General features: G+C 45.8%; 1 protein-coding gene across 1 annotated transcript in view; it reads left to right on the top strand.

Moving 5' to 3' along the window:
- Positions 1–16,160: 16,160 nt before the first annotated feature.
- Positions 16,161–26,178, top strand: part of MAMDC2 (MAM domain containing 2) — a 142,435-nt gene continuing 132,417 nt past the window's right edge. The window contains exons 1-2 of the mRNA XM_035029074.1: positions 16,161–16,584; positions 16,930–17,043. Coding sequence (XP_034884965.1) covers positions 16,551–16,584; positions 16,930–17,043 — 148 coding nt within the window. The 5' untranslated portion in view covers positions 16,161–16,550. The remainder of the gene's footprint in view (positions 16,585–16,929; positions 17,044–26,178) is intronic.

Below are 26,178 nucleotides of genomic sequence, written 5' to 3'. Positions count from 1 at the left end.
GAGGCAAGAGACAGAGTGAAATTGCATTGCAACTGGCAACCAATGTGTTTTGACTTCTGAAAGCCGTAACAAAGAAAACTACAGTTGTATATAAAGTTTCTGTTTTATTCGGAGCATTTTATGTTCCCCAAATGAACACTTGATGATTCTTGCTCAATATACTGTTTTATAGAATTTCTATAAATTTGAAAGGAACAAAATGTCTTCCCTGGGTGTCTGCGTGCCATGGATTTACTTGACAACAGCGAATTTAGGGAATTTCCCAACCCCTCTGTGGAGAAGCTATGATTATCCTCCTAGAGTCAGGGAAGCTGAAGAACAGAGAGTTTAAGGGATTTGCTCAAGGTCAGTCGGAGATCAGGGAATATTTGGCTCCAACTTCTTGTGCTAATTATTATTTGGTTGCTCTCACTTTCATTTATGCATTTGTTAATAATTGGTTTTTCTTTAAATCTCAAGAAAATGAGTCTGAAAGCCTTTTGCAAGAGAAAACTGGCTTTTGATATTGTTGTTGTCAATACATGCCCATTCTGCTATTCTTGACTTAAATCTTTTTCTCATTGCTCAAGGACTGTCAGAGTTGCAGACTTCTACCAAAACGGGGGACACTTGAAGAGAGAGGAGTGTTAACCTGACCGGTTTTTCAATATGTCGCACTGACCATTGGCTGCAAGAGTATCACTGTGTTATCTCAGTTCTTAGGAGGTTGAGTCCTAACACTCAGTTCTCAGACAAAATATCCGTGCAGCCTACATGTTGCTGAGTGGGGAGTCTCCCACCAAAGATACAATAGAAGTCATTCTTTATTTCCTCTTTTTCCTACCCTATTGTCTGATTAAATCCTAAAGTATGGGGGTAATGAAATAAATTATCTGGTCAGTTTTGTTTTGGTTTCCAAAACTATTAATCAATTCTATTTTTCAGTGCGGTAAAATATACAGCAACAAAATTTACCATTGTAACCATTTGTAAGCATATAGTTCAGTGGCGATAAGGGCATTCCCACTGTCCTACAGCTGTTACCACTGTCCATTTCCAGAACTTTGTCATCATCCCAGATTGAAATTTTGTATCTATTAAACCCTAATTCCCCATTTCCCTCAACCTCTAATCACTGGTAACCATTACTCGATTTTTGTCTCTATGAATTTGACTACTTTAAGTACCCCATGAAAGTGGAATCACGCCATATTTGTCCTTTTGTGTCTGGCTTATTTCCCTTAGCATCATGTTTTTAAGGTTCATCCATGTTGTAGCATGTACCAGAATTTCATTTCTTTTTGAAGCTAAATAATATCCTATTTTGTGTACATAACATTTTATTTATTCATTCATCTATTGATGGACCTTTGGGCTGTTTCTGCCTTTTGGCTATTGTGAATAATGCTTCTATGAACACTGATATATAAGTTTCTCCTTGAGTCCCTCCTTTCAACTCTTCTGCGTATATACCTAGAAGTAGAGTTGCTGGATCATATGACAATTCTGTTTCCATTTTGAAGAACTGCCATACTATTTCTCATAGTGGCTATACCTTTTTTATATTCCCACCAACAATGCACAATTGTTCCAATTCCTCCACATCCTCTCCAATACTTGTTATTTTGATTTTTTTTTATAATAGCCATCCTAATGGGTGTGAGTGGTTAATCAGTTATATTTTAAACAGTATTAGCTATAGTACACACATGCCACATTTGCAGTGACTTATCATCTTCTGAAAAGCTTTTCTGAATATGGAGAATTTCCATGTTATATGTTCTACCTCTCCAATACAGAACTCAGAGCTCAAATCCTCAGCTTCCTTTTCACCTAGAATAAAATCATGTGACCCAGACTCAACTAATCAGATGCATCTATGCAAGATTTAAGTTCCTAATCAGTGCTTTCATTTTGTTGGCTTGGGTGTTGGCAATGGAATCTGGCTTTGGGGAGGCATTAACAATTGCAGTAGGTCTAATGCAGACAAGTTCCCAGCGTGTAGGTTGACGGTGGCCTTTCCTCAGCAAGCCATTTCTGTGGTGTGATTGTGCATGTTGTTCCTGGAAGCTCATCCTCAAGCCTATTTCTCCAACCAAAAAGTCCAATCCAGCCCAACTCAATTGCATATCCAATTGAATACTTATCTTCACCATGCCCCCTGCCACCAGTGAGGCTTCTGCCTGGGGGCCTTGGAGTGGGGAAAGGGCATGGTCTACACATTTACTCTTTCTTCTCTCTTTCTCCTTTAGTGTTGGTTCCTGCAGAGCAGGGTCAGGGAGGATGGATGAAGAAAAGAAAGAATGTTCACCTAACTGGTACCACTCTAGTCCCCTCTCAGAGAGCATTCTCACTGGGACATACTTACCTCTGTGTCTTTTATCTCTGGGCAATAGCTCATGTGCTACCCAGTAATCTATTACATTCATTCTGTAGATATTTCCTGGGCAAAACTCATAGTCTCTTTTCAGAAATTTACATGTTTACATTTCATCCAAAGGCTCTTCTTGTGTCTCCAGTGATTTATCTTTATGGATATAATTTTTGTGTCCACGGATATTAACTAGGCAAGCATACGATGATAGTGTTGTATATTAATTCATAAAGGATCCCAGATGAGCCCCCTCAAATCTTCACTGGGATTGTTAGAAACTCCAGAGAAACTACAGGACACCAAAGACAAGGAGTGAGACCTAGAAGTAGCCAGAGAACATAGATTACCTAAAAGGATCAACTGTAGTGTCAATAAACTTCTCAACATCAACAGAGGCCAGAGGATAATGAAATAATTCCTTCCAATTGGAAGATAGGAGTTGTTTTTCTTTTCTACCATACACTTGTGTATTTCCCAGATGCTCATCCTTTTAATATAGTAATAGTATATTTTTGTTTAGATCAATCATCAGTGTTTGCATTATTATGAGTGTAAATAGTGTATGTGACTTGGTTTTGCCCTCTGAAAGTGTTTAATGAGTTCTGTTTGTCCCCATTATTTTGATATTTCACAGTGATATGCCTTGGTGTGCATCCATTTTCATCCATTATTCTGAGCACTTAATGAGCCTTTCAAGCTAGAAACTGCTATATTTGTGTTCAGGAAATTTCCTTAAATTATTTCTTTGATATTTTTTTCTCCTTCATTTTCTGTTTCTTCTTCTGAAACTCCCATTATTCATGTTTTATTATTTTCTTCTTTTTTTAAAGTAATCTTTATGCTGAATATGGGACTCAGACTCATAACCCCAAGATCAAGAGTCACATGTTCTACCAACGGAGCCAGCCAGGCCCCCCTGAAACTCCCATTATTCAGATGTTGGCCTTCCGAGACTATTTGATACAATGTTTTACAATAAAATGTAAGCTTTTATATTTTCTATTGAAAGTACAAATATAGAAATATAAATTGAGGGGGCACCTTGGTGGCTCAGTTGGTTAAGCATCCAATTCTTGATTTCAGCTCAAGTCATGATCTCAGGGTCTTAAGATCGAGTCCTGCGTCAGGCTCTGTGCCGGGCATGGAGCCTGCTTAAGAGTCTCTCTCTCCTTCTCCCTCTGCCCCTCACTTCTCACATTCTCTCTAAAAAAAGAAAAAAAGAAAGAAGTATAAATTTATAGATGTCTTATTTTATATGTTTTTCTCCTATTTTCTTTGCTTTGTCTTATGCTCTACTTTTTGGGAGATCGACTCACTTGGACCTCTAACCTTTCCTATTGAGTATTTCAGTTCTGCTTTCATGTTTTTAATTTCTAAGAGATCTTTTATGTTCTCTAAATGTTCTGTTTTAAACAGTATTCTGAACTTGTTTCTGGGATTCAGAACCATGGCTTATCTCTCTGAGGATTTTAATAATTGTTTTATTTTGGAGCTTTCTTTTCCTTTCATGGTTTATTTTTCCTCCAAGTTGTTTTTCTCTGTTAGTGGCTTGTTTGTTTGATCTTGTATATTAGAAGCATTCTTCAGCTGTCTGGTGATTTTTAGGTGTCTGCTCATGTTTAATTGTGAGTAAGAAGCTGACTGGAAGATCTGAATGAGTTTCACTGGAAGGTGATGTGGCTGGGCTGTTTGTTGGGGGAAACCTCAATATCACTATGTTTACATTTTTCCTCAATATCTGGTCAGAATCCTTGGAGATGACCGTTCTGCTATTGTTCTTCTACTCAGAAAAAGTCTGATCATAACCATTCTGGAAGCTGAGTAGGTAAACAGGGCTTAGAGGCAGGGTCTCCGCTTTCAGTGTCTTACACATTCATTTCTTCACCCTGGTTTCAGTGTGGCACTTCCCCTCTTAACCCAGTCTGTGCCCTCTGAGTCCATCCAACCTCATTCTGTGCTTTCCAGAGAATAAACATCCATCTTTTGCTAGGGTGGTGTGATGGTTAGTTTAGTGTGTCAACTTGACTGGGCTAAGAGATGCTCAGATAGCTGGTAAAACATGGTTGCTGGGTGTGTCTGAGAGGGTGTCTCTGAGAGATTGGCGTTTGAATCAGTAGACCGAGTAAAGAAGATCCCCTCACCAATGCAAGCAGACATCACCCAGTCCCTTGAGGACCTGAAAAAAACAAAAAAGTGGAAGCAGGGTTAATTTACTCTCTGCTTGACCTAGGCCTTCCATCTCCCCATACCTTCAGACAATAGTGCTCACCATTCTCAGGCCTTCAGACTTGGACTGGGACTGACACCATTGGCTCCCCTGGTTTTTTGGGCCTTTCAGTTCAGACTGGGACGATGCTCCTGGCTTCCGTAGTTAGGGGAGGAGAAGTCATCCAGTAACATGGAGTATGGATAGTGCTTCTCAAAGAGCTTTTCTAATCCTCCTCATTTTCAGCCAGCCTCTTCTTCCCCATTTCCAACATTACCTGGTGTCACCATCTCCTGGACTCTTGATAACGTTGTAGAATAAACTGAGCCAGCATCAAATCTGACTTTGATCTGCTAGGTCATATCCACCTTCTTTCTAGCTTCCAAAAGTTTGTTGTTGTCTCCTCTCCCATTCGCCATAGCCTCAAAGGCTCCTCCATTTCTACATAATGACTATTCATTGTAGTTTTTAAATGGATTCTGGAAAAGCCAAATTTGGATGAGCCTGTTCAATCCACTGTGTTCACCCAGAACTGTCATCTAGAAGCCTTCGTCCAACTGAACTCATTTTTTGACTGATGTTTTCAAAGACTAGGAGAATTGACCTCTCCTAGATCTTAGCTGACAAAAGTTCCTAAAGGATATATTTCAAGAAGAAGGAAATTGAACCTTGGAGGAAAAAAGTGGAATGCAAGAATTAATAGACTCAGGAACCTGGTGGGGACCCGGGTGGATACCACCTACGGGGAAGCTATACCCTTCTGGAGGAGTATGGTGATGTCTTTGACCCAGTATGGAAGCCTAGCAGAGACGCAGAAGGCAGCCACCACTGCAAGACATTCCCACACCTAGAGTGAAAGAAGCCATTTCAGTCCTATTGCCTGGTTTTGGATGGAAGCCTAGAAGTGAGGGAACCAGTTTCCCATGGAACATCCCCCTCCCACCAAACATGAGAACAATGCTGAGTCCAATGAGTTGGATATTCAGAAGTCTAATTTGAGTCTGCTATGGGTGAGTGAATAAATAGAGCTTCCCCATAACAAAATAAATATAAGATATATGTGTATATAAAGTTATAAAATGTGTAATGAGAAAAGCAACCTGAAACGGGAGGAGTTATGGGGGCTTCCAGCAGTGTGGAAACAAGATGTCTCATTTAAAAGTTTCTCTCTGTTTTTTGTTTTGTTTTGTTTTGTTTTGTTTTCAAGAAGACATTTTTATTGGACACAGACAAATCTGCCCTTCAGGCTATAACCAGGGACCAAGATAATTTCCTTTAGCCTCTAAAAACATAATCCTGTAAGAAGCCTCTTCATATCTTCTACTCCATCTTGTTTGCACCACCTCAGGTATTATCAGATGAAGGTTCTATTTTAATCCTGAAACTATTTTCTACATAACTATTTTTAATGTCTTAGCTGTTGGTACTTATAATGGCATCCACTCAATAGTTTAGGTTTTTCTTCTACTCTGATAAGACATTAAAGCTACAGTTTTCCAACTGTCCAATTTACATTTCTAGGTTCTGCCTCTTCCCACCCCACAAAGTCAGGACACTATATGAAAGGCTATTCTGATGGATAGACTCCATAATCAATCTCAACTACAAGCCTGACTTGGGAAAAACTTGAACTGATAGAAAATGAATATTAGTGGGATGCCTGGGTGGCTCAGTAGATTAAGCGTCTGCCTTTTGTTTAGGTCATGATCCCGGGGTCCTGGGATCAAGTCCCGCATCGGGCTCCCTGCTCAGCGGGGAGCCTGCCTCTCCCTCTGCCTGCCACTCTCCCTGCTTGTGCTCACTCTCTCTCTCTCTGGCAAACAAATAAATTAAAATCTTAAAAAAAAAAGGAAAATGAATATTAATATTTACATGGTGCCAGCACTTTTTTGAGTACTCAGATAATATAAACTAATAATAATATAAGCTAATACTTATGAGTACTAATACTCTAGTACTCATTACCACCACATGTGGCAGGTACTGCTATTATCTGCATTTTACAGAAGAGGAAATTAAGGCACAGAGGCACTCAACAATGTGCTCTAGGTTCACAGGTAGTAAGTGTTCAAGCTCCAAGTTAAACTCCAGTGGTCTGGTTCTAGAGTCCATGGTTGCAATGACAAAATTACACTCCCTGTTCTGATAGAACACTTTCTTGTTCTTTTCGAACAGCTTCAAAAACAAGCTAAGAGTAATACTACTTAATTGTGTTGATGATGAAAATATTAAGCCAGAGCATTCCTTACCCTGACTTAGTAGAATCCCCTTGGAGAGCTTTAAGGAAGTACCAGGGCCCCTCTGCTAGGGCCCAACCTTTGGATTAAAAAGAAGGAACTCCCCAGGTGTTTGTAATGTACAGCTGGAATTGTGTTTCACTGGATTGCCTCGTGGAGGCATCTTGCGATGCCTCAGAGTAGAGTTTCTTCATTATCACCAGTCACCTGGGCCTCGAGCACTTTGCAAATCTGAAGGAATTGGTGTCATTTAACATCTTTGAGTACCCAGCATTTTAGGCCTTTGCATTTCAAGCTTCCACACACATGTGCCCACATGCACACACACCACATTGGCCTGTTCAGAGCTGACATTTGCTATCTGTCCCCCTCCCAGATGGTGTCCATTCTATCTCTGAGTAGTTGTGAGTATCACTGTCTCTGTTCAGTTTAGATCAAATCACACAGTGTAGATCCTCAATATAACACATGAATAATGTCAGAGGCTCTAAGTCAGAAGCTAAGCTGGGGGTTCACGGCTATTTTGGGGAATGTTTTTGACTGCAGAATTCTTCATTCTTCCTTTTTTCCAGGACCTAGCACTCAAACAAAACTTGAAGAGGAGAAAGCATATCACCTAGGTTTAGCCCAGGTTGGGCGCAAGGCTCCCCCCATCTCTGAAGCCACCATTAACTGTCATTATGTCCAATTCCAAGGTCCTTCAGCTCACTCTTAGCTCCAGCAGGTGACACAGAGCCTTTAACTCCCAGGATTGGAGAGGCTGTCCTAGGGGTGAACATGCATGCTTACAGCCAGCCTGCACTGCCCCCCGCCCCCAACATAGACACATGCTGCCCATTCTCCCTGCAGTTAACCTTGAAACGCCAAGACAAGACACTGCTCACCTGCTCTTTTTAATACTGTCCCAGGAGTCATGGAGCTATTTGTCCCCCTGTGTGGGATTTAGGGGAACAGACTTTTCTGGGTTCCCAACAGCCCAGCCTTTCTCATGGACCCAGACAGGAGTCCATGGGGCTGGGCTGGGACAGGTTCAGATGGCAGGATACATGCTGCTTCATGATCTCTACTTTCCTCCAACCCCCAAGACCTGGGGCCGCCATCCAGGGGCTGAGTCCTCTCCCTGCAGCCCCCTCTGCCCCTCATGAAAGTGGGCTTCTGAGAGCCTCCCTCACCTTCTTTCCCTCCCCGGAGTTTGCCAGATGTGCTGGTCTGATCCCAAAAAGCCTACTCTACTCCCTGTTCGGGCTCTTACTCCTCTTTGCAATGGCTCTTGGCTCTCAGAGCACATCTGTGCAGTTCATTTTTTTCCATAAATACCCTCCTGCATGACCTAGAGCTTAGATTTAGTTATTTCCTTCTAACGATAGGGCTGCAGCCTGGGCGGGCCTCCGGGCCATGTATACCTGTGAGGATGTGCCTTCCAGAGCCTCTCCTTCAGCATTTATTGAGCGCCTACAATTAGCCAGGCCCACAGATGACACGGGAGCAGAAACGAGTATAAAGCCGACTTCTCAGCCCTTGACGTATCAGCATCCCTTGCAGATAACAGAGACATAAACGAAGTCATTGTGATACAGCCTGATAATAAACATTGCAGTTTAGGAGGACAGGAAGCCCAGAGAGAGGAAGAGAGGACACTTGAGCGGAGTCTTTAGAAATGAATGGGAGCGGACAGTGTCCACGACTGTTTTTTTTTCCTTTTGTAGCAAATGCCTGACTTAAGCTTTGATTGCTGAGGGCACCGACTTCAAAGACTGGACTCACTGCCTTGAATAGCTATCTTGAATAAACACAATGCCAGCCACAGGGTCTAGGTAAAGAGCAAGGCCACCTTTCCTCACTGAGTCTCCTTTGTTTTAAAGATCTTCATTGATTTCGGTAACTGGCCATTTGGGCCACTTGTGTCTTCTCCCTTGCTTTCAGTCCCTGCCCGTATGTTTTAAATTCACCAGTAGTGAGCCCACGAAACCCTAGGTCCCCACCCAACCCCAATAAAAGCAGAACCCAGGCCCTTGGGCACCATGTCTCTCTACCTCCGCACCACGCAGGGGCCCCAGGTGTGCTGTGTAATTTCCAGGTCTTGTAAGTAATAAACCTTTATTTTATTTCCGAAGTTTGCTGGTAGTTGTTGTTGAAAGGCATCTTGCAATCATAATAAGAACTACAAGGGTCAGTCCAGTTGTAGCAGTGGTTTGGAAAGAAGAGAGGTCTGTGGGAAGCTCATTGGGGCCAAGGTCAGTGCCTCCGGGTATTTCTAGCTGGTAGCATTACTATCCTAGGTGAGATCCGCACAAAACAGAGTACATTAGTTTCCTAGGCCTGCATACGAAGTACAACCTGCTGGGTAACTTTAACAATAGAAACTTCAGTGCTAGAGGCCAGAAATCCAAAAATGTCAGCGGGGGTGGAGGATGGGGTTCCCTCTGAGAGCTATGAGGGAGAAGCAGCTCCTGGCCTCTCCAGCTTCCATGGGTTTGCTGGTGATCTTTCAGAGCCATCCCCGGGACCTCTGCCTCCATCTTCAAGGGTGCTCTCCTTGTGTATATTTGTGTCTAAATGTCACCTTTTTATAAGGACACCAGTCGTATTGGGCTAGGGCTCACTCTACTCCAGTGACCTCATCTTAACTAATTGTAATTGCAGTGACCCTATTTCCAAATAAAGTCACATTCTGGGGTACTCGGGAATAAGACTGCAATATATGACCTTGGGGTTGAGGGGCAGGATTCAACCCATTATAAGGAGCTTACCAATGGGAGAAGTGGAGGAAGGCAGTCTGATGCTGAACAGAGAGAAGAACAGGTGAGAACACAGGACGAGTGGCCCATGGGACACAGTTAGGGGCCAGCATGTTGATGGTGCTAGAGTGGGTGATTTGGGTATGATGGGCTCGGGATGGAAAGGTAGGCTCGACTCTGAACACAAAGGGCTTTTTCTGCAGAATTTCTGGGTATAGATGCTTCACTGGGACAGAGAGAAACTCGCCCTGCTGGCCTTGGCCCACCCTATGGTTAGAGGAGGGAGGTGTGGGGTTGGAGAACAGGACGTTGCACAGTGTTTGCCTAAACCTTCCCTGCAATGGAAGTGTAGACAGGTCAAGAGGGCTTTGATGGTAGTTGGAGCTAGGTTCACAGCCGGCCCCACACCTTCGGGCAAGTCACTTAAACTCTTTAGGCCTAGTTTCTTCCCCCATAAATTGACCATGAAACCACCTGGCACATCAAAAACACTAAGTAAAATGTGGTAGTATTTTTACTGTGATGACTCAGCCCCATGAATTTTGACTTAAAAAGAAATTCAAAAGATTGCCATCAAACCATAGTGAAAGATGTCTGACTTCAAGCTAGGGTTCAGAGTAAACTGATGGAACAAAGATTAATGATAGTATCTGTTTAAGTATCTGTTCCCTCTTAAATGCCCACTGTAAAGGAAATATCTGCTTTACCAGTTCAGGTCATTTCTGTGTGGCAATTTGAAGAGCAGGCCATATATTTTGTAATAGCAGGAGATTCTTTTGTTAAGAACTGGTTAACCTTGGGCCTCGGTCCCTCATGATGGATGAATCAGACATGCAGCAGGCATGTGACTGTCCCCAAGGGGTAAAAGGCAGCTGGTGCTGGTCAGGAACCAAGGGACACTGCCAGCCAGCCTTGGGGCAGAACCCCCAGACACCTCCTGGAGGAATGCAATGAAGGTCACTGGCAGGACAACCCCTAGAGCCTGGAACTATTTTACCAGCTCATTTTTTACCTGATAGCCTGCAGTGAGTTGGGGACATGTCGGGGTCTATGTGGAGAGAGAGAGAGAGAGAACATGAAAGCCAGACAGAGAAAATGCTGAGTGAGAGGCAGAGTGGAGCCCCAGAGTGTATCACAGAGACCCAGAGAGAGAGAGAGAGAGACAGATGAAAGGAAAGAAAGAAAGAAAGAAAGAAAGAAAGAAAGAAAGAAAGAAAGAAAGAAAGAAAGAAAGAAAGGAAGGAAGGAAGGAAGGAAGGAAGAAAGGAAGAAAGGAAGAAAGGAAGAAAGGAAGAAAGGAAGAAAGAAAGAAGAAAGAAAGAAAGAAAGAAAGAAAGAAAGAAAGAAAGAAAGAAAGAAAGAAAAGAAAGAAACAAAGAAAGATGGAGAGAGGCAGAGACAGACAAAACTCCAGAGCAGAGACAATGTCTTGGCATAGATCAGAGGGGACCCAGGAATCAAGAAAGGAAAAAAGATATATACATATATAAAGTTATATATATTATTTTAAAACATATAGTATGTAAAAGAAAGAAACCAAAGTATAATTACTATATATAATTACTATAAGGATGTTATGAATAGGCTTACATTTGTACAGGACTTAGAATATACAAAGTCCTTTCTGTGTGCCAAACCCTGGCCAATGAGAAAGCGAGCTTATGACTTCTCATCTTGTCCCCACTGCTTAGAGACATGTGACCTTGGTTAAAAGTCAGTCAGACACTTTCTGCATCTGTTTTCTCTTCTCTAGAACGGGACTGGTCATCTGTGTCTGGCCACCCCCTCTGGAAGGGTGGCGGTGAGGCATCCATTCTCTGTTTCCGTGGGTCTTTCTTGGTTCTGTAAATGGCAGCTCAAGAATTGAATTTAGCCTCCCACCAAGTTTTACTCTACCCCTGCAGGGAGTGAAATATATTCTGTCTTAATTCATTGCCAGTATTTGAAAATCAGGAGCGATTGCATCCATATCTGGACATTGGGCTTCTTTTGAAAAATTGAGCAAAACAGGCAGGGCTGGACCCCTGTCTGGCCATAGCGACTTGGCTTCAAGCCAGTGCCAGTGATGATGCCCTGTGGTTGGGCCTGCTCGCCCCACCATCCTTCCCTAAACCGCCCCGGCTACCAGCTCAGTTCATTTGTTACTTCCCTGGCCGGTGGAGATTTTGTTTGCAGTTCTCGTCTACATCACCAGCATATTTTATTGCAATGGTCTTTCCATGGTCTCCGGTCTGTGAGGCAGAGAATGTGTCCCGTTCACCCCCTGGTCTCCAGCCCTGAGCACTGTGCTTGGCACTCAGCAGGTGCTCAGGAAGTGTTTGCTGAAGTGACCCTGACACGGCAGTATGTGAGAAGGACGAGAAGGGAGAGAGGCAAACGGAAGGGAAGGTGCGAGGGACGAGCCTCCGCGTTGGGCCCACATCAGTGATGTGCATGCGCGCGGAGGTCCGTGTTGGGAGAGACAGGCCTTTGTAAAGCAGCTTTCAGGGGCGGTGTCGCTGGACATGTGACCCAGAACAAGTTACTGGACCCTTCTGGGCCTGTTTCCCCTTCTCTGTAAGATGGAGATGACATGTGTCCATCTCACCGGGATGTGGCAGGCAGGATTGAATGAGAGACACGTGGCAAGTGCCTGGCACGGGATTGCCCGATGCTTCACACTTTCTGCATCAGCGTCCTGCAGCCGCCGGGACAAACCTGGGGACTTAAAACAACGGGAAGTTCTTCTCCCATGGCTCTGGAGGCCAGAAGTCTGAAGTCAAGCAGTCTGCAGGGCCACACTCCCCTGGGCCTCTGGGACAGGATCTGCTCTGTGCCTCTTCTGGCTTCCGGTGGCTCCCCCACTCCTGTCTCTGCCTCCACCCTGACCTGTGTCCTTACTGCTCTTCTGTCTCTTGGAAGGGCACTTGCCCTTGATTTGGGGCCCATTTCATAATCCAGGATGATCTTTCCTCAAGATCCCTAATTTAATTACGTCTGCATGGCGCCTTTTCTAAATAAGGTCACATTCACAGCATATCTTTTGGAGAGGGCTACCATTCAACCCGCTGTAATACCTGATGTTTATTGAGTGCTTTCTATAAACCAGAACTTTACATGCATTACTTAATCACTCGATTAAGCTAAATCTTGGAGGAGAGAGTCCTGGGTAGTGCTCCCCTGGGGGCCTGATGCTGCTTTCCCAGGGGTTGAAGGCAGTGCATGGCCACAGGGCTCCATGATTAGTGACCTGAGGAAGTGGGTTGATGCACATAATTTCTAGATTTTCTGCATTCCCTCCTTGGCTCTCTCCATGTGTAGTATTCTTTCCCTTCTCTGAGAAATGTCTGTGGTGGACACCAGTGTGCTTGTCCAGATCCTCCTTCCAGGAAGGACTTGGCATCTCAAGTGGTGGGATTGTTTTCTTCAAACAGCCTTCAGCTATCAACCCCTTTGGGTTGGCCTCAGTGTAGAGAGCCCCCCTGTTGGGGATCATTTGTCCTTGTGTGGACCGCATCCCCTGTGTGATAGAAAGAACAATACAAAAAATCTGGCCATATCAGCCTAATATGGGATAAATTGTGTGGGTCATTTTAACTCCAGTATAGCCTCTGGGGTCAGGAGAAGCTTTGTGGGGCCTCCATTGCAATGTCACTTCTCCCTTGGCCCAGTCCTACCTCCTCCTCCCTTCCACACGTGCAGAGGCCAAGGGCACCACTTAGTAAGCAGCCTGCATCCTAACCTCCAAATCAGAGTCTGCTTCCCGGAGACCCCAACCTGCACCAATGTCGAAGGATCATCTGTTCTTCAGATCATGCAATTATACGTGAAATCAAAGTTTTACTAACTTTGTGTTTATATGTAAGGATTCAGGTTCCCATAGGTGGCAATAAATGATATTGCCTTGAGGTTTTAATTCATATTTTAAATTTTTTGAAGATCTCTTTATGGCTTTGAAGTTTTTCATTTTCCTAAGACTTGGAACATGCAAATGAATCTAAGGCAATCCTAAAACTCTGAAATACTCTGCAGGTACCTACCTGGCAAAAGGAGCACCAGTTTGATAGTTGCTGGAAGCTTGCTTGGTTGAAAAGAGTGTTTTGAGGTTTCAAGTGGATTCCTCTCTGTCTTTGAATTTTTAATTAAGTAATTTGATGAAATACCTCAGCTTTTTAGCATCATCTATGAGCAAGAAATCAAAAAAGAATATAAGACAAAGGAGACAGGTTACTTTACCAGTTGAGAGAATAGACTTTTGGAATAATGCAGATATGAGTTTAAGTCTTTTCTCTGCCTCTTGCTATCACTGAACTCTGTACCTCAGTCTCCCCATCTAGTAAATGGGAGCAATAATGACATTGACCTCATAGAGCCCTTGTGAAAGTTAAATAAGATTTTTCTACATAAAATATTTATAATAGTAAGCATGATAAATGTTACTCATTATTAGCTACCACCTGAGGCAAAGCATACAAACAACACACACACCCTAAACAAATTTTAGGTGCTTTGAGTCATTGCTTACAGAAAACTCATGAAAATTCATCCAAACTTATTTTAAAAGGATCCCCGGGCTTATTTCTTATTAGAGAGAAAGCTATTGAATTTCTAATACTGAAGGTGACCAGGGAATAAAGACCTGAAGACAGTGTGGATGTTGAGTCATGTGGATCTCCAGGGAAGAGCATTTCAAGCTGAGGGAACAGCCAGTGCAAAGTTCTAGAAGAACAGGTACCCTGTATCTGAGGACCAGTCGAGAGGTCAATGTGGCTGGAGGGGTGTAAGCAGGACGGATGAGATCAGAGAGATGAGGGGTATAAGCAGGACAGATGAGATCAGAGAGATGAGGGTGGGGCAGGTTTTGTAGGACCTAATAGGTCTTTGTGAAGATTGATTTTTTTGTTGTTGTTTGTTTGTTTGTGAGAGAGAGAGAGAGCACACATGTGACCGGGGGTAGGGGCAGAGGGGAGAGAGAATCTTAAGCAGACTCCATGCTCGGCATGGAGCCCAGTGCGGGGCTCCATCTCATGACCCCCCTCAGATCATGACCTGAGCCAAAATCAAGAGTCAGACACTTAACTGACTGAGCCACCCAGGCGCCCCTGAAGATTGGCTTTTGATTTGCTGATTTGGGAAGCTGTTGCAAGTCTGGAGCCAAGGACTGACAGGCCACATGGCCCGATTTCTGTGTTAAAAGGATGCCCCTGACGGCTGTGTTAGGAATGGAGTATAGGCAGGAGAGGCAGGGACACTGCCCCGAGGAGGCTCGGGCAGCCTCCCCGGCCAACTATGGCCATTTACATCAGGGCACTGTGGGCATGGAGCATGCTCAGCATCTGCTGTGTTTGGAATCCTGAATGGACAGAATTTGGTAATGTCTTGAGACAAAGAGAAGACTCAAGGATAACTCAAAGTGTTTTGTCCTGAGCAAGTGGGGGAGAAAGGTTCCTTTAACTGAGATAAAGACGTAAGAGGAGGCAGGCTCGAGAAGGACTCAGAAGTGTTCATGTTGGGACCTGTGAAGTGTGAGGTAGCTGTTAAACATCCACATGAAAATGTTGAGGTGGCCGTGAGGGAGAAGAGTCTGGAGTCAGGGAGCAGTCTGGGCTAGAAAGATAAATTTGGGAGTCATCAGGCTATATAGTTGGTGTTCCAAACTATGAAACTGGATGAAATTTCGGAGGGGGGGGTGGCTAAAAGGACAGAGCTTGGAGGCACTCCAGTGTTCACGGGTCAGACACACACACACACACACAAAACAGCACAGGATATGGAGAAGGAGCTGCCAATGAAGGCCAAGGAAAGCCAAGAGAGGCTAGAAACCAGGTGAAGGCATGTGAACAGGGCTTTGATGGTTGAACAGGAGTTCGCTAGGCCAGGGCTCCTCCAAGTGTGGTCACAGACTAGTAGCATCAGCATCAGCATCTGGAAACCTGATAAGAATGTGCAGAATTTCTGGGCCCCAACCCACTTCTACCAGATCTGGAACTCTGATGGTGGGGCCCTCCAGGGGGTTCTGAAGCACCCTCAAATTTGAGAACCACTGCCCTAGGCACAAAATTGCCTGCACAAAATTGTAAAGACCATTAGGAAGAAGAAGAAGAAGAAAAATCCCGACCACGTCCTTACTTGGAAGAGAATATTTTTAGAGACCCACTTAGTGTTCAAAGCACTCACAGTAACCCCCTCCCTGGCATCACCCCCCCACACATGCTAATTTAGAAAACTACTAATTTATCATGGCTCTTTGGAGAGGAGGAATGCCCCCCTTTTACCGGACAGAGGGAATGCTGAGCACCAGGCATGCCAGACATTCCACTGCTACAAAAATGGGGGTGGTATTCTAGGCTTAGCATTACTGGGTCACGAACGTGCGACTCCTGAGATATAAAGCTCATGTCACCAAACAGTTTCCAAGTTCTCTTCTAGGTTTTCCTAGGAGGATTCCACCCTTTTCCATTCTGGGGAGAAAAAGTTAAAATTAGGGCCAGCCCTGCTGTACTGGTGTGCCAGATGCGGGGAAGCTGTCCCCAGAAATAAGCTGGTTCCCACCGCGGATGGGCGGGGCGGGGCGCCTCCAGTCCCGGCCCATCGGAGGGGCTGCTCGAAGGCCTGCCCCCTCCAAGTGTCTGCAAGGGGTCTGGTCCCAAGCTTTAAAATCCTGAGCCGAGGCGCTGCATCCCCACCTCTCCCCTCTCGGCCAGTCCTAGCTGGTTTTTCAAAAGTGTGCAATTGTCTCCTTCCCGCCCAGCCCCAATCCTCGCCCGGGACCAGCTGTGCGCCAGGCCGGCTTCACTCGGGACGCGATCTGACCCGCGGCTGACCGAGCGGCGTGCACCAGTCAAGCACCCTCAAGTTTCCGCTCGGCTTCCCGAGCCGCTCCGCAAAGTTGGGCAGCTCCAAGCGCACGCTGAGCCTCTCGACTTCTCCCTCCCCGGGTCCCCGGCGCCCCCGCGCCGGTTCACCGGAGCGGCGGGTCCCAGCGGGCTGGCGGCTTGCACCCCTTTCCGGTCGTCCTTCCTCCCCGAAGCGCGACCATGCTGCTAAGGGGCGTCTTCCTGGCAATGCAAGGTAAGTGCAAAGACCCAGGGGGACCCCCGGGGGGCGCCCTCGTGACCCATTCCCGCAGCCCCGGTGGCCGGGCTCGCTGTCCTGGACCGGGCCATCCGAGGGCGCCTCCGGATCCTTTTCGACAGCCATACCCCCCGTCCCGAGCCTGGGGTGCGATGGGGGGCGGGGTGGACGAAGGGCTGTGCCTTGGAAGCGCCGGGGGCGGGGGAGGGGATAGTAGTGCACCCCTCTTCCGTCCCTCCCGCGTGCATGCCCCTCATTTTCACCTGGTCCCCCCGGGGCGCCCCGAGTTGGTGCAGACGCTCCCAGCCCTAGTCCGAGCTGAAATTCGTTTTGTGCTCGCAGCCCTGCAGCTTGCGGGCGCCCTGGACCTGCCCGCCGGGTCCTGCGCCTTTGAAGAAAACACCTGTGGCTTTGACTCGGTGTTCGCGTTCCTGCCCTGGATTTTAAACGAGGAAGGTAAGGGGGCTCCAGAGCACAGGGGCCCCGAGGTGAACTTTCCTCCTTGCTGGTTGGCCTTTTCTCAAGGGCAATGTTATCTTGGAGTTAAATCCCCTCGGGAGGAAAAGTGTGAGTCATGGATCCTCCTTCCAACCCTCAGCTGTGCTGCACGCAGGGCCCAGGAAGACGTGGGGGCGGGGGTGTCCTTTGTTTACCTGGCCTGCTGGGGGCGGGGCGGGGAGCGAAGCTCTGAGATTTTCTGCCTCTGCCCCAGCACATCCTAACGGCAGGGAGAAAGGGGGCGCCGCTAATGATGGTCACCCCGCAGTTGCGTGCCCTCTGCGTGTCCTCAGCCCCTCTGGTCCTCCGTAGACACCTTTAGGAGCCGGGAAGGTCGCAGTGGAGCTCGTTCTCTCCCCGCACTGCAGAAAAGGTTCCCTCATTCCGCCAAGAGACCTGAGCGCTAAGCGCTCATGTTTATGTTGTGTGACTTCATCCTCATACTGCGATTCCGTCTGTCAGCCAGCACTTGGCAAAAAGGAGACCAAGTCCATGACTGTGCCTGAGGTTGCTGGGCGGGCGGGCGTTGGTCACTGTCTCACCACTACATACTGTTGGGGCTCTGGTGACAGTTTAAATGTGGGTCTTCAGAGGTTTCTTCTTACCCTTCATTATATGTTAAAAAAAAAAACAAAAAACAAAAAACAAGCAGTTCTCAGTGCCTAATTGCAGGCCCCAGGGGGCCCCTTCTCCTTTCCTTTCTTCCACTCCGTGTTTTTAGAAGCTTGGTGCCCCAGGCCATTTGGGCTAGGGAATAGCCTCCTTTTAAAAACGCTGTAGTATCAGGGAGCTCAGCTAACCTCCTTCCCCTCTGAGCTGTCCTCAGTCCCCAAGGCATCCCAGCTGGCTCCCTGGAAGAGGGTGGAGCCCAGAAGCCCAGCTCTATTGGGCTGCATATGCATTACCTTCTCTGCCCCTCACACGCCCCTCACACGTGGGTTATGTTAGCCCCATTTGCAAAGGAGGGCATCGAAGTCTCAGAATGTTCAAATGGCTGGCCCCTGACACAGTGGCACTCAGCAGCTGGCTCTGAGCTGCCTGGCTAAGGGGAAGCCATGGGCAGGGATGAGCTCAGTAGCAATCTTTATTTATTGCCAACAGTTGCCAGGTCTTGACTACTACAGTTTACTTGGGGATAGCTGGGGGTAAAGCAGTTCCTGATTTATCATCTGAGGGATCCCTACCCTGCTGATGGCCTTAGCAAGGTGCCTGTCATCTCGCCAGCCCACCCTTTCCCTGCTCCCGCTGTGGGTGAAGCATTTTGAGAGACCACCTGCCACGGACCACGGGACTCAAGCCGCTTGGGAGTTACCTGGTGTGCGCGTTAAAGACATAGATTGCTGGGCCCCACAGCCTGAGTTTCACATTCAGTGGGTCTGGGATGAGGTCTGAGAATGCGCATTTCAAACCAGTTCCCAGGTGTTGCTGCTGGTCTGGGGACCATGCTTTGAGAACCACTGACCACAGTGCATATTCACACACACACTCACACACACATCCCCCAGTGCTAGGGCCCCTGAGCAGGGCTGGGACTGGGAAGAAAGAGCCACTCGCATGACCCTGAGAGTGAAAACCTCCTTAAATCTTGTTCCCTAAACACCTCTCCTGCCTCACCCTGGTCCTGGCCCCAAGGAAAGGAAATCAACATCACCCTTTAATCCAGGAGCCTCAGTCTCTGAGCCCCCACCCCCAGCATGGTGGCCGCTCTCAGCCTGCTCTGGGGTCAGGGGACATGCCACAGCCTGCTGAGCTCCACCTTCCAGAGCCACAGGAAGTGCTGGGCTGCCCTCTGCCCCAGAGTGGCAGTTAACCAATGCCCCTTCTGGGAAAACAGGAAGATGATTATAGGAAAAGGTGATTGTGGCTTAATATTATAATGGGAGCACTGTTGCTTTCCTTTTTGCTTGCTTTCTAACTTCTAACGGCCACTGCTTTCTGGCTCGGGATCAGGACTACTGGCTTGGCTGGGCAAAGTTAATTCATTCTCCTCTGAGCACTCCCAGCAGAAAAGGCAGTGTAGGTCTCCGTCCCTCCAGTACAGTGTTTTTCAAAGGCCAGAACTTGGACATAACCAAGTGCACTCCAGAGGGGCAGTGAGGTGTGTTCCAGCCGCTATGGTTGCGTGCTGAGAGGCCAACACAAAGAATTTCTGTTATAAACCCATTTCTAGGTTGCTAAATTAAAAGATGATAAAATCGTCACAGGCGGCAGGCAGTTTGGCCAGTTGTTCCCAAGCCTGTCTACAAATTTCCTTCATCTTGCTGCAGAAACCTTCTGAAACTGGTTCCATCCACCTCTGTGTGTCTAATCCACCATAGAAAGTTGTAGGTTTCAGAGCCTTTTGCCCACAAGTATTTGGAATACAAATGGCACGTTCTATATGTCCTTGGTTATTAGGTTAACACGCCGTGGAGAGAACAATGCTATAGTCGTGCGGGGACTTAAGTAGGGAAACAAATCTGCAAGTTAGAATTGCATCACAGGAAAAATCAAATCTGGGGGTAGTTACATAAGTACCCTTCTTGAAATGTCTCCTCAGATGCCCCAAATTGTATTTGAGGCCCACTTCCTTGGCTTATTTAGAGTATTAGGTCTCTAAGAATCTCCGATTGCAATTCCGGTGTCTCTAGTTCATAGCCATCTTGAAATATGCTTGACCTCTGCTGGCCACAGGTGGCTGAGTTTCACTGGTGGTGTTTGGTTGTGTACCACAATGGAGGGTACCCCCCAAAACAGGGCCACCTGTGCAGGTGACTGGGTGCAGCAACCCAGCATCGTCTGCTTCCTAGATTTGCTAACAGTGGCCGGACTGCATATTTTTATCTCCTCTACTTTGTCAGGGGAAGTGAGATTATGTTAGACTCAAATTTGAATTCGCTTCTAAATTTTAGGTTTGAATTAAATCCAGGAAACAAGAGATCCATTGAATCCTATAAAAATCTTCTTTATTCCCTCATTCATCCTCAAAAAAAAAAAAAACAACCTTGTTTATTCCTTCACAGTTCAGAGGCTATGGGAAGCTCTTTGGACAGTGGTCCTCAGGTGAAATCGTGACTGTTGGTTCCATTTTCCCCAATGCCAGATGTGGGGGCAGAAGCCCTTGGGCTGAGGACTCTTGGAGCCCATTAAGTTGGCCTTACATTGGACGAGTCACAATCAGATGAGTCATCGGGTGAATTTCGGCTGTACTCTAAGTTTTGGACACCTTGACTTAGCACCTTTAACCTGACTCTATAAGGAAGCCGTTGGAGGAACTGAGGAAGGGAGAGGTAAAAACTCAGTGTAGGTACTGCTCCTTGATTGGAAGCTTGGCACACTAAAGCCCCCTGGAAGAGGAAGGTAAATACAGAAATGTGTCCAGTGGTTGGGAATGAAACAAGGAAATTCACAGCACTTGTTGTAGGGAATGCGGTTTTTGTACAACGGTGGGGGCTGGGGTTTGAGAAATTGCCTAATACGAAGAGTCCGGATGGTATTTGTACCTCGGAGGGAGTGATGCTATCTGAGGCAGGAAGGCTGGCTATGAGGTTTGGCACAACGAGGGGGTGAAGTGGGGGATGCAGTGGAGTGTGCTGAAATCACATGCCTATGTCTTTCTGACACCCCCTTTTTTAATCCAAACCCGTTCCTTCTATCTTAAAGACACTTTCGGTTACTTGGCCACAACTGAGTTTTGGTTCTGTGCTCTGTCATTAAGCTGGTATTTCAGCTAGAGCCAAAAGTCTGGCTGGGATCCCAAGTGGCCTTCCTGGAAGAGGGGGAACAGTCCTCCCTTCTTGTGAGTTATAGCTCCTTTTCGGACTCTGGGGGATCACCTCAGCATCCCACCCTGACATCACAAGTTCATCAGATGGTTCCCACCCCCATGGGCCTCTGCAGGTTGGTCTCCCAGGGCTCTCTAAGGAGAAACACACCCCCATGTTGTGTAGAGACTGGAGAGCAGTGTGAGTCTGGGGTGTTCCTTGGATGTCTCCTGGAGAGACACTCAACCCCAGCAAATGGCTCAAGATACTCCTGCAGTATCTCACACCACTCCCGAGGGCCTGAGCCCAGTTTGGTACTGCCCTGGCCCTGCCTGGGATCCCAGGTCCTAGAACTGGGCTTTGGAAGTCGTCCAGGGCAACCTCAGGTCCTGAAGCTTTGGTGTATTAATCATAAGATGTTGGAAAGTCTTCATCAGAGAATTAATTATATTTCATACATACGGAAGAACATGAGTTCCAAAGGTATAGTGCTTTGGGCCTACCAAACCCACAGACTGCTACATTTTATGCCATACTGCGTATTGATTCACTCTTTCAGATGTGTAGATATCCTACCTGCCTGTAATCTTCAGCATATAGAAAAGGGCCTGGCACATAGTAGATGCTCAGTAAATCTTTGTTGAATGGATGAGTTTGCTGTATGAATAAATCTAGTATTGGATGAATCAAAAGTCCTTATGCATTTTCATGTGTGCTCCTGGTTCATTCTGCCCCTTCAAAGGTAATTATCTGTCTGACTGATGGCATAAAGTCTTTAGGAGACCCCTAGCCAAGTGGATCTCTCATCCCCTAAGCTCTTGGGCAGGGCCCTACCCCTTGGCCTCCCTGTCAATCAGCTTGGGACCTTGGGTTCTCTTACCTGGCCCCTCCATTTGGGGTTTAACCTCCACGGGCTGGTTATATCTGCCTGCTTCTCCCTCCCTTGACTGACTTCCGTGGACATAGGCTCTGTCTAGCCAACGCCTTCCTATCAAGGCCAATACCCCATCTGGGTTTTTCCTCACTCAAAGTAGGGTCACCCAATGGGAAGTGGCTACCCAGCTCCTGCCCTCATCCCCCACAAGGCAACTAAGGATTTTTAGGATGCTTCCCTTCTCATAATTGTACAAGTCAGCTGTGGTCACCGTATGCTGGAAGAAAAAAATAATTCCTTGTTATAGGACTTTCTGCTTTCATTGCCACCTTCAAATCCCCTGGCATACGGTTAGCATGTTTTGTGACTTGCATCTTGTGATATAGTATTTATAAAAAATTCTGGTTCCTAAAATAGCAGAACCTCCTTGCTAGGTCACCCCAGCAGTAGACCTACTTCTACCTCTTACTAAATAATATTTGATTTTTAAGAATTTAAGTGAAACCCCATTATGTCAATATAAATGATACATGTCTTGGCATCTTGGTTGGTCAACCCTAATTTTCACATCTGCTGATTTTATATATATATGTATACATATATATAAAATTTTATATCATATCTATATGTATCAAATATATATCTCTCTATATATCTGTATATATCATATATATCTTTTTTCATGTAGATCTGTATATCATATCACATATATGAACATATCCATAATTACCAATGATATATATATGTATATGAAATATCTACAGGAAGAAGGTGGTGCCTAACGCAGATGAACATCTGGCTAGTGATAAATGAGGAAGTTATTTAAAAGCAAGGAACTTGCACAATATATCAGAAATTTCTGTTGTATCCGTTAGGCCATACCTAGTTAAACCTAATATCTTACTTATGTCAGCAAAGCATTCCCAACAAAACCCAAGAATTTATAGAGAAATTCTTCTACCTATGTATTAGGCTAGTGGTTCTCAACCTTGACTGGATGTTAAAATCACCTGAAAATTTCTTTAAAAATTGTCTGATTTCTTTGGCCAGAAATAGGGCCAGAGTTGGCACTGTGAATAAGTAAATGAACACTAACAAATGAGCAAACTCCTGAGGTGAGTCTCATGTGTGGTCAGGGTTGAGGACAGTGCATTGGGATGACTGCCAACTGTCCACCCCCTCCAGATGTGAGAAAGAAGGGCCCTCTTGTTAAGAATCCGGTGATAATGAGTTGCCCACGAGAAAGTACAGACTGCCTAGTGTGGCACTCAAGACCTCTCACGATTTGCCCCAAATTATAAATCTGCTCTTCCCTCCCACGAATCCCCAATGTGCTGTTCATCATCACGCCCTTTACTTGCTTGCCTTTTGCTGTATTTACACTGTTCTCTACGTCTGTATTCTGCTTTTTATTCCCCTGCTCCATCCTGGCCTATTGGAATCCTACCCCTACCCATGCCTTAAGGCCCAGCTCTTTCTTGAAGCATTCCCTGAGTTTCTCCAGTAGATGAACACCTCTCTTCACCTGGCCCTCTTCACTCCCACCATGTGTCTCCTGGTTAGCACCTCCTTGTCCCCACCCCTTCACTTGGCCAGAGTGTTACATCTTTGAGAACAGGGATCACATCCTCCCCCACAAAACCCAACAAACAGCATGTGGTATCAGCAAAGACTTGGAATTTAATCAATCTGGAAAGCCCTTGTTGAAATTGAAAGGGAAAAAAGAGAGAGAGGGAGAGAACCCTTGATGTTTTCCCCTGTAGTAAAAGAGGTTGTGTTAAATAATCCTTCCTGCTGTAGGACTTCAAGGACTTTTGGAAGCTAATGTTGTCATTTCCCAGTATAACAGGGAAGCAGTGTCTCATCTTGCCTGACCCACAGGTGGCCTGTTCCATCTCGGACTTACCAAGGAACAAATAGCTCTTGGGTTATTGGCTCATCAGGGCTACCTAAGTCTCTTGATCCTCTGCCATCACAAACAATCACAATGCAACCTTGAGAGTGACGCTGCTTGGTCTGCAAAGTATTTTTAGCAAAAGATTATCAGACTTTGAGCTAGCTTTTGGGAGCTGTTTTTTTCCAAGTAACTCAAGTGTAAGACACCAACAGTAGCCATCCTGATGGATAAAAGCAGGTAGACAGAGACTGCCTTCAGCTCAGGTCATGATCCTGGAGTCCAGGGATCGAGTCCCGCATTGGGCTCCCTGCTCGGCGGGGAGTCTGCTTCTCCCTCTGACCCTCCCCCCTCTCATGTGCTCTCTCTCTCTCTCATTCTCTCTCTCAAATAAATAAATTTAAAAATCTTAAAAAAAAAAAAAAGCAGGTAGAGATATTTGTCTGCTCTTAGAAGAGGCCCTTGCTTATGGATGTGGTGAATGAGAAAACCAAAGGATTGGGCTTGTGATTGATTCAGTGAGATCTGTCAGAATTCTCGCCTTCTCTACTTTGCGAGAAAGTTACTTGTGTTTTGGGGGATTCTGAGGCTAAGAATAAGATAATAAAACAAAATGTACTATAACTTCATAGTATCACGAGTGAATCATATGTTTTACAGAAAAAGCATCTAAGAATATTCATTCTACCAATGCGCATTTGAATACCTACTATCCATCAGGCATTATATTAGTAGTTGGAGTACATAGAGGACTGGGAATACACACATGGTCATGGTCACTGCCCTTGGCAGCCATAGACTGATAGGAGGAGACACAAATCTATAATTATGATAGAGAGCAAACAGAATTGTACACTCATCAAGGATCTTCACTGTAAACAGCATAGGTTGGCTATTTAAGCAGAAAAGGAGTTTATTGGAAAGGTATTGGCTTTCCAAATCAATAGGAAGTCTAGAGAGCTATGTTCAGGCAAGAATAAAGAGATACAAAGTGTAGGCAAGACCCTTCTGGAGGAACCATTTGTGTGACTTTGTTACTGGTCTGCTGGACCTGCCTGTTGATTTTCCTGTAGACTGAGAGTACTGATGTGGCCTGCTATCCAGTCTAGTAGCTGCAAGGAGGGTCGATTTGAGGGGGATAAGACTGGCAATGGGGAGGCCAGTTAGGGGACAGTCCAGCGGTCCGTCTGAGAGATAATGAGGGCTTGAAGTGGGACAGGGGTCGTAGGAGTGAAAGGGAGTAAATAAAACACCAAAAAGGAGACTCAGTTGGCAGGACCTGATGATTGATGGAGTGGGAATGATGAGTCAGAGGGAGAGTGACTCTCTGGTTTTGAGTTGGGCAGGTGTTTGGCGGTGCCTACAGTTGAGGGATTTCAAGAGCAGCATCATGGTAGGGTAGAAGATGTGTTCCATTCTGAGTTGTGTGGGAAACATCCAGGTGAAGGTCGTTGATGCAAGGATTGGAAGGGAGATGACAGTGGTTGAAATCTGGAACAGGGATAAGATCACCCAAGAAGAAAGTACAAAGTGGTTAACAGCAGGAGGCTGTGGCTGCTCACTGTGAGGATTAGGCATCCAAAGGGTGTGGGGTGGGGGTGGGGGTGGTGGAATAAGAGGCACAGGAGGAACCAAGCGCATATGAAGAGAATTAGGGAAGTACAGGTCACAGAGGCCAAAGCAGTTTGGAGTTTCAGAAGGAGCATGTGACCAACAGGGCCCAGGGCAGCACCGAGGTGTGTGCAGCAGACTTGTCTGTTGAAATCGACAATTTGTGCAGTTTCCATGGAACGAGGGGGACAGAACCAGAATACCCTGGTGGAAGTGTGAAGGGGAAATGCAAAGAGCAGAGAAATCTCAGCAAAGAAATTTGGATGTTCTCCCTTTCTTAGAGGGAAGTTCAACCAGACCTACCAAGAAATGCAAGATGAAAGTTTTTCGTTTTTATTTTGGTTTGCTTTGTTTTTTAAGAAGGGGAGACTTGAGTTTGTTTATGGAACGAGGGGAAAGGACAAGTAAGAAAAAAATTTCTGGAGAGAGGGGGAGGTATCCTCACTAGCCCTATGTTAGGCCCAATTCCAACTTTGACAATTCAGAAATGTCAAGAATGTACAAATCTCACAGACCCATGCGACCCAAGAGCCCTCCACCCAATGGCTCAAGAACACTTGAGTGTCAACTTCAAAATGTGTGAAATTTTATTTCTACTGTAAATGCAGAGGATGTAGGAGCTTGGGCTGAATCTGTGGGACTTATGCATCCTGGAACCTACTTATTAAAACACAAAAGCAAACCTTTTATAAGCGATAGGGGAATCTTTGGGTATAAGGGAATTTTAGCGGCATCATGTATTCTATTTGTGTTATAAGAGTGGTTCCTGGTGAGCAGCATGGAGTGAAACCTAATGGAATATTTACATGGTAGCTCCCTACGTAGCCCAGCTCTGTGATCTGCAGGTAACATTTCATGGTGCCTGCCAAGTACATTTGTTGGCCTTATCTCTAACCTTCACAACAATCCTGGGGGTGCTTATTATCTGTTATTACTGCATTTTGCAGATGAGAAAGAGTGAGGTACAGAGA

The sequence above is a fragment of the Mirounga leonina genome, unplaced genomic scaffold (assembly GCF_011800145.1).
Source record: "Mirounga leonina isolate KUSES-001 unplaced genomic scaffold, KU_Mleo_1.0 Mir_224, whole genome shotgun sequence".
NCBI classification, from domain to species: domain Eukaryota; kingdom Metazoa; phylum Chordata; class Mammalia; order Carnivora; family Phocidae; genus Mirounga; species Mirounga leonina.
This window is presented reverse-complemented; position numbering and strand designations above follow the sequence as displayed.